Source organism: Haliotis rubra, unplaced genomic scaffold (genome assembly GCF_003918875.1).
Source record: "Haliotis rubra isolate DU_JTF1 unplaced genomic scaffold, ASM391887v1 Scf638, whole genome shotgun sequence".
In the NCBI taxonomy this organism is placed as follows: Eukaryota; Metazoa; Mollusca; class Gastropoda; order Lepetellida; family Haliotidae; genus Haliotis; species Haliotis rubra.
In genome coordinates this window covers 624,981-633,124 of record NW_025767344.1, presented here as the reverse complement: position 1 = coordinate 633,124, position 8,144 = coordinate 624,981, and the positions used below count along the sequence as shown (strand labels likewise).

The window sequence follows — 8,144 nt, the reverse complement described above, 5'->3', positions numbered from 1 at the left end:
GGTAAAACTTCCTCACATCATCTCATCATCCCAATTCAAATACCAACCGCAATATCTTTGAGAAACAGCCCCATACGTAGTGTCTCATCACGCTCAATTCCCTCGCCGATCCAAACCATCGACAAACGCGTGACATAAATATGCCATGACAAACAAGGCTGAAAACGCCCCTAAACTCACGTGCATCTGGATACATTTCAGTGTTGGAAAAATAATATTATGATCCCAACTTAGATATTTTACAGTCAAATACCGATTTTCACACACAGCTCGCACGTGTTCCCAGAATGGGGTGTATCGTATTTGATGTCACACCATGGCGATATCGACCCGATCGACGCTGAGGGCCTGATGGAACTCACTACCTTGTTTACTTCAGTGACATGACATCTGAGAATGGAACTGGCGTCACAGTCATCAGTATGAAAACAAACAACACTTCATAACATTACCTTTTTAAAAAGCCGCTGTGCAAGGCGATCTTAACGCGAATGTTATCGTAACCCCACACCGTACCAGGGATGCGCCGACATTCATGGCGCTGATGTTGTTTAGTCCTGATCTTTGAAGACTGGTGGGTCATCAAGGCCTATGGTCAAAGTGTTCGTTCTTTACACCAAATTGCAAGGTTCGGTTTTATCTGAGTGGTACAAGGTGTGAAGCTTCATTTCTGGTGTCACTATTTTCGATATACAGCTTAAATATTACTAAAAGTGGCTCACAGTCCTACTCGTTTACTCACTAAAACATATTATAGTCTCTATGAATCCTAACACCATGTACAAATCAAGCTGTAATGTCAGATACTCAGTTCACATAATGTTCTGCACAGGACACGACTCGGAGGAGCAGGAAGAAGTCGTGGGCTACGAAGGAGCTGGCGAATATGTTCTGAGACTTAACTACAACGTCTCCCTCGACCACGCCATCGCCATCATCGATGCCAGTGAGAACTGCCGACAGTTTGTACAATGGAAGTGCAAGGCCGCCTTGATTCACAACCCCAATGCCAATGGTGTCATCACTACCGGGTGGCGCAACAGGACTGGCGGAATTGCAGACTACTTTGGTGATGCCACTCCCGGAAGTGGTATGTGTACCTGTGGCATGACTGGGTCATGTGCAGACCCGACAAGGCATGCAACTGCGACAAGAACGACGAAGTCTGGAGGGAAGACTCCGGCTACCTGTCCTACAAGCCGGACCTGCCTGTCACTGAGTTCCTGGCGGGGGACACAGGTAAGAGTGTATAGTTTAGTCATTAGCCTCCTGTCATTGAATGCATTTGTTTTGTTATACCCCTTTGCTTATCCTATAAGCACAAGAAGTGAATATGTCATGCCGACCATTATTACAATAATAGAACTAGGTATATTTCCATATTGTGATATTTTCTATTCCAATCTTGATAATTTATGGAATCAAAAAAACTAAAAGCATATAATGAAAACAACGTAGCAGGGTGTAAGAATTTAGGTTAAAGTCCTTCAATCATTGAAGTCAACTTTTACAGTTTTGCCGAGAAGAGGCGATAATTGGGGGAATATAGGTCTTAACCGGCATGGTACTCGTACAAACATGCATCTACCCGTTCTTGATATGTTAATATCGATTCTGTAACTGATATATGTTTTTACCCCATCACCTGTAGGCCAATCTAAATGTGAACGTAAGGCTTTCTCACGAAGTAGCCATCAACAAGCCTTGTTTCGTATTATTTTTTATTTAGAAAGCAGAACACTACTCTACCATTTTCTGAATGAATACGAGTAAATGACACAACAATCATATTTGAGGGACGTTAGGCGGATTGGTCGACAATTGGAATACATCGGCCCGAGCTGCACCGCAGCACTGTAATTATAGGTTGAGACTGGACGAATAGAATCTGTATCAACACTAGATCACTGGAACTAACTTGTGGAGTATAAGAACTGTCGACAGGATCGTATCCATGTAATGCTGACACCAGTGTACATTTTACTCTCCTTTCATCACGAACAAATAATAGGTCATCAAGTGATAAATTCAGATTAGATTACCATTCTCTCTGTGGTTTTTACAATGTTTTGAAGAGATATTACAATTCGTTTGCAATATGGGTATTCATATTTCATTACGTCTGTAGTACACTACAATATTTATACTATTTGCGTTATAAATACATGTATTGCCATGGATGACACATTATTTATATATACTCAGATACCGTGTGCCTTATGACAATTATATCAGATTTACTCATGTCTTTGAGTATGTAACGTATTATTTAATGTTTTCTCAGTGTGACAACGTCAAGCTATGGCGGCCTCCGTGGCGTCCGCTTGTGCCTTCTCAGTAGAAGACTTTCAGTGCTAAAAGTTTGATTTGATCAAAATACCAATTCAGAGTTTAGGTACAGCATCGGTTCTGCTCACAGAACTGATTAGTCTAAAACTGATTTGTCAAAAGGTTCCTGAAATAATTTCAGTTTCAGCATAGATCTATTTGCTATTGCTCACATCAGCAAGCCTCTGCATCAACACATGCGATACATTCATAAAAAACATGTTTTCAAATGGTAGCTATTGACACAGTATTAACTGTTTTTCTGTAACAGCTGTTAAGAAATAGTTAATATGCCTTATTAATACATGAATATAATTAATACATCGTTTGTCTTCCAGGATAATGTTGCGCTTACTTTCAGCAAGAGACTATGTGCGGCCACGTGTTGTTGTAGTAGTAGCCCTGAATTATGCTGATCACAATACAAGATCCGGGAACACTAAACTCGGTTTCTTAGTCTTCTTTGACATGTATGCTCCGCATTCTAATTACTGAGATCAAAATGCATATTGTTGGTTAATATAGTTTGTCGATTGTTTCTTACAATTTAACACAAACCAATCAAAGTATTTGTCTAATTGCTTTGAGTATTTTTGGCGTAGATCAAAGTGCCGCTGTGAAACCTGCTTGAAGCATGGATATGTAACTGCATTGACATATCAATATATAACGGAATTGCGAACAGGTCATTGTATTTGGTTTACATCTGGTTTAAATTTGGGTTTTCAACTGAAGATTACATACATTAGAACTAGCGTTTATGTAGTAAACAAAATCAACAAATTTACCAAATGAAACATTTATTGAATTTGAGTGCGAAGGGTTTTATACAGCTTTCTAGGAATATTCTAGGAATTTCAGAGCGACGGCACATCCGTCTCAAACACATACAAAGGAAAGCCAATTTGTCCCCTGAAGGAGGCAACTGATTAGGAGATCAATGTGTGACTGCTGCGTCCCATTTGAACATATTCCTCACATTTCTACTTCAAAACATATTGAAAGTTTTAATGAGTCCTTGAATCATGTCATCTGAGCAAAAGGCTTGTTCCACATTTTCAAATCTTGGTAGAAAAGGCTGAATTTTACTTAAACTTTGTTAAATGTAAACATCAAAGGTTGGCACTACAGGAACATTGCTACATAATGGTAAATGCTGACTTTTGGAAGTGATCAGTCTTGCCATACAGTCTTTAGTACATCACTCGTAATCTTGATGAACTGACGAAAATATGAACATAGTTACATGCCCGACGTAGAACATAACCCTCTTTCAAACTGTAGAGACATGCATGGACTGCCTAGTAGGTCACATAAAGTACGTATTGTGTGTACGTTGGCAGTATGCTTGTTGCACAAGTGGAAACTCTACAATAAGTCATCCATGAAGAAGTAATTATTTGTAGGCTTGTAATCGGATTGTTGGGTTTACACACTGCAACAACTAGCAAGTTGTGTCAATAATGAGTCTTGTCGAGTGACATCAAAACATACAGAAACTTCCTTTAAACGCATATTTCGAATCAGTGGTCTAGTTAATTTAATACGAAAGCTTCATAAATTGTTTTGATATTTTCATAGGTGGAATGATGGAGGGAGGATATAAAACAATCGGACCTTTGTTCTGTTGGGGCGTACTTACCTAGACACCGGCTGTCAGTTTCCCAGCCAATCAGCGATCAGAAGACTCAGAAAACATCACGTGACATAACCTCGGACCGCTCATAATCTAGGCTACAATAACAAAACACATGATCACAATCACTTCTAGGTAATGGGCGCTCCGAGGCATAGTCACGTGGTGTCAAAATTTTTGTATGATTAAATTTTAGAATTTGTATCAAAATCACAAGAAATTTGTGTATGTATTTTCGGTTAGGACAGCACGTGTAGTCTGTAAAAGCTATTTCAGATACGATATTGGTGAGTATCTAGATGCGTTCAGAATAGTTCTAGGCGCTGTAGGTCTGATACAAATATGCCCTATTTCTTAGACTCCCTCATACAATGTTGCTTTTTTCGATATCCTCAGGCGGCGATGACGAGGCCGGATACGCAACAGTTGGCAGAATTCTTTGCACAGGCGTTGCAACCTGACATGCGCAGGTGATACTTCCGACTCAGATCAGTAAAGGGCATTATTAAGTTTTACGTTTTGCACAAACTTTAATTCATTCTTGCATGTTACACACTCGCCTCAACTTCCTGCATGAAGATTATTATCATGCGCAGACGCGATGTGACTATGCATGTCTGTGGCGACATTTCTGCTTCAATGGCATATATTCTTCTATAGGTGACGACGGAACCGAGGCGGGCGCCTTTAAGGTCGGCCCTGTGGAATGCTACGGGACTTCCTCCGCGGATGTCAGCGATACCTAATCGACCATTCTTGATCTGTTTCTCTCTTTCTTCGCAGCTGATGCTCTTTGCTACATTTGAGTTAAAACTGTTTTCTTAACTAGGTCTTATTTTGTTCCCTTTACGTGCTATTAATTTGGAATGGAGACTGTCCAGTTGATAGGGAGCTTATGGTGTAAGATATGGAGTCTGCTTCTTGCAGAGCGGAAAGGATTGCAGTTTGCAAGACGAGAGATTCCATATGTTGTTGAAACATGTTGACTGTTGATGTTATTTTTGTTACTGTAAACTTTGTCTATCTAAATATATCGATGTTGCAAAGTTAAATAACGTTTTTGTCTTAATGATTGTGTCTGACATGGTGTGCCATCCATTTCACGTCGCTGCTGAGCATGCGGGAGTTAGGGTTTCGTTAAATGACGTGTCAGCTTATCTGGACGGAAGATATGTTAACCTAAGAGCACATTTTAGTCCGGATAGAATAAGTTGCATACTCCGAGAACTTGAGTTCCCTAAGAATGTATATCTTTTCACAGGGAACTGCACCTCCTAGAAACCTCCACCGATATACCGCTAGACATGCACGAATATAACAATAAAACAAAGTTGAAGGAGAAAACTTGGTAATATCATCAACAACATCAGTTACAGTGGACCAGTGTCACAGTTTAGTTAACAACAATAACATCTTAATCAGGCACACCGGCACACCCATCTATCGATGTTATTGCTTTTTTTCTCCTGAAATAGGCCATGTATTCTTGGTGTACCTGCTGGGTGGATAGGTTTAAGCTTCATAAAACATACAGCTAAAACACGATGAGCTGGAGTGGTACAACACTATTGATCTACTACAAAATGACTTCAACAGTAGAACAAAAACCTCGTATGGTAGCGATTGCCTTTGGCTGAGAATGCTGTTGCAAACTAATTTACGGATTACGGAACATATTTGTCCGGACAAGTATCTGGTCTCCGTGGTCTCTGCAAGTGTTTGGTCCATTCACTGTCGGGGCTCTATGTCAAAGAGGTCAAGTTCAGTGCATTGATTTTGGGTCTTATCTGTATGACTGCCAGGAGTGTAAAGTGTTAAAATACAAATATCAGTCTGAAAAGTATATTGCTCCATCATTTATGTTCAAAGTGAATGAGAACTACTGAGTTCAGTCAATGAATAATGACGTATGTGCGCTTTATGCATGGCAGAGTATTCCAGGAAGCAAAACCATTGATAATTTTCATCAGTTCTTAAATAACATGTAGTTTCTTTTCTCTAGGCTAACACTTTTCATTACAATTCTTGTTGCAATGCAACAATTTTGTTCTGTGACCCGATGCTGAGTAAGATATAAGGATAATATCGATTGCTAGTAGAAGAAATAACCATAGTAATAACCAATTGCTATAGAGGTTTGGAAATACTTTAATTCCTTTGGTAGTTTGCAAGTGAACAGTGAGAAGAAATGAACGAAACACCAAGAATGGACAGCATCGTAAATAAATATAAGCTTAAGAAAACAGTGCTTCAGTTCTATGCTAAATGTGTAGCCATCCCCGACCTCAAGAATCGAGTGTTTTGGGATATTTATAATATATTAACATCAACCTTTATAACTAACAAAAAGTATTTCACAAACTTACGCAGATGCTCCAAGAGACAAAAGTTTCACCATGTTGACAAAGGACACAATATTGTGTCTGCATACCCGAAAATAAACTAGAAATGCTTCCTAAGCACAATAGAAGGGCCGAACTCTTTGTATTCCTGCTTGCTAATCCACATCTCCTTTAAGGCGGAGAGAGAAGCCACAATACACCCACCAATCCACGTAAAGTACTTTCTCTCCGGGGGAGCAAGAACCTTGATCTCCATATTTGGGGCAAGAGCTGCAATCTCCTGTATTCTGTTGGTGAAACCAGGGAACATGGTGTTACCTCCCGAGAGGACAATGCTGGCATATAACCCCGAACGGTCCTCACTGTCGCACTTCATTATGGATTTGTTTGCAATTTCATGAATGCCATCTGTATCAATGCCCATATAAGCTGGTTGGAAGAGAGCTTCTGGACAGCGAAACCTCTGAGTATCAATAGTGAGGACTTGACCATTTGGTAGCTCGTAATTCTCTCGCAGGGAGGAAGAAGAAAATGCAGCAGTCATCTCCTGTCTGAAATCGAGTGCTACGTAGGCCAGTTTCTCCTTGATGTCACTTGCAATAATTCTGTCTGAGGTGGTGGTGAAGAAGAGCCCACGCTCCATCATCATCTTCATCATGTAGTCTGTTAGCCCATACCCTGCGAGATCTGACTTCAGAACGGCGTGGGGAACAGCATAACCATTCCTGACCGGAACAGAGCAGGTAACGCCATAACCAGAGTCAAGAGCAAGACCGGTGGTTCTACCAGAAGCATAGATATACAGAACAGCCTGATTTCCCAAACACATAGATGGGGTGTTGAAGGTCTCAAACATGATCTGGGTCGTCTTTTCACGGTTAGCCGTTTGGTTTGGTTAATGACTCTGTCATGAGGAGAGGGTGTTCGTCTGGGGCAACGGAGAGTTTGTTGTAGAAGGTGTGATGCCAGAGTCTTTCCATGTCGTCCCAGTTAGTGACGATGCCATTTTCAATGGGATACTTGAGGGTTAGGATACCGCTCCTCAGTTGGGCATCTTCGGCAAAGTAGACGTCTTTCGGTCCAGCTATCCCTCCCTAGAATCAAGCATGTATTCTGAAAACGATTCTTCTTGACTGTAGTGTTGTTTCTATTATAAGTTATATGATGTATGATCTATTATAAGTTACAAGAATGCAGTTAAATTTCATAGGTATAATACATTTTGAATCGAAGGTTGAAACCTAAAATGAACTTCTGGCATGATATAGATAAATGTACGTACTTGTCTTGGGTAGCCGACGACGGAGGGGAATACAATTTTGGGGGCGTCGTCACCAGAAAACCCCGCCTTGCACATACCAGATCCATTGTCAATAACCAACGATGCAATATCATCATCACACATTTCGACAGCAAAGCACAGCACGTATCGCGTCTACTCCACTAAGCGAGGAACTGAACAACGTTTCATCCACTTGAGGCTATATATTTATATGGCAACCGAGATAATAAAACCTCTGGTATGGTGAGCGGTAAAACATCCTTATAAGGTCATGAATACAGAAGCAGTATTCACGTTTTCAGAAGTGGATGCAATCGCCTCAGTTAATTCAAGTGTATGTGTCACCTTTCCACTAAATTCACAGGCTGCTGTTACATTTCAGTACATGCATGTCTCATAACATGTTTCATGTGCCATGAATACTGGACATTTCACTATATGCCATGTCTATATATGTCAATGTTTTTTAATGAATATCAGTTAATCATTATACGTACTTCGCCTGATATATTGTTCTTTAGTATATACACTACATCTTGATATCAATGCTGTTGTG

At 40.3% G+C, this 8,144-nt stretch overlaps 1 protein-coding gene and 1 pseudogene across 4 annotated transcripts; one reads left to right on the top strand and one right to left on the bottom strand.

The window, feature by feature from the left end:
* The first annotated feature begins 371 nt into the window (after positions 1 to 371).
* On the top strand, positions 372 to 5,012 carry LOC124256757 (contactin-associated protein-like 2). Of its 4 annotated transcripts, XR_006893084.1 has the most exons (5): positions 372 to 420; positions 833 to 1,239; positions 3,910 to 4,099; positions 4,361 to 4,434; positions 4,625 to 5,012. XR_006893084.1 is itself a non-coding variant. In XM_046690719.1 (4 exons), the coding sequence occupies exons 1-4, from the start codon at positions 384 to 386 to the stop codon at positions 4,626 to 4,628; spliced, it is 522 nt and encodes a 173-aa protein (XP_046546675.1). In that variant the 5' UTR covers positions 372 to 383; the 3' UTR covers positions 4,629 to 5,012. The 4 variants fall into 4 exon arrangements, 2 of the variants coding, with proteins under 2 accessions (XP_046546675.1, XP_046546674.1); XR_006893083.1 differs by having other exon boundaries at positions 3,910 to 4,434; XM_046690719.1 differs by lacking the exon at positions 3,910 to 4,099.
* A 1,394-nt stretch (positions 5,013 to 6,406) lies between these two features.
* LOC124256759 lies at positions 6,407 to 7,805 on the bottom strand (annotated as a pseudogene).
* Positions 7,806 to 8,144: the final 339 nt, after the last annotated feature.

What these genes read in the sequence shown, in the direction of transcription:
- LOC124256757 (XM_046690718.1), top strand. Translation starts at nt 384, where the DNA reads ATGACATCTGAGAATGGAACTGGCGTCACAGTCATCA. An exon ending in AACTGGCGTCACAGTCATCA is followed by an intron (nt 421 to 832) that starts GTATGAAAACAA and finishes TGTTCTGCACAG; the next exon opens with GACACGACTCGGAGGAGCAG. An exon ending in GTTCCTGGCGGGGGACACAG is followed by an intron (nt 1,240 to 4,624) that starts GTAAGAGTGTAT and finishes ATTCTTCTATAG; the next exon opens with GTGACGACGGAACCGAGGCG.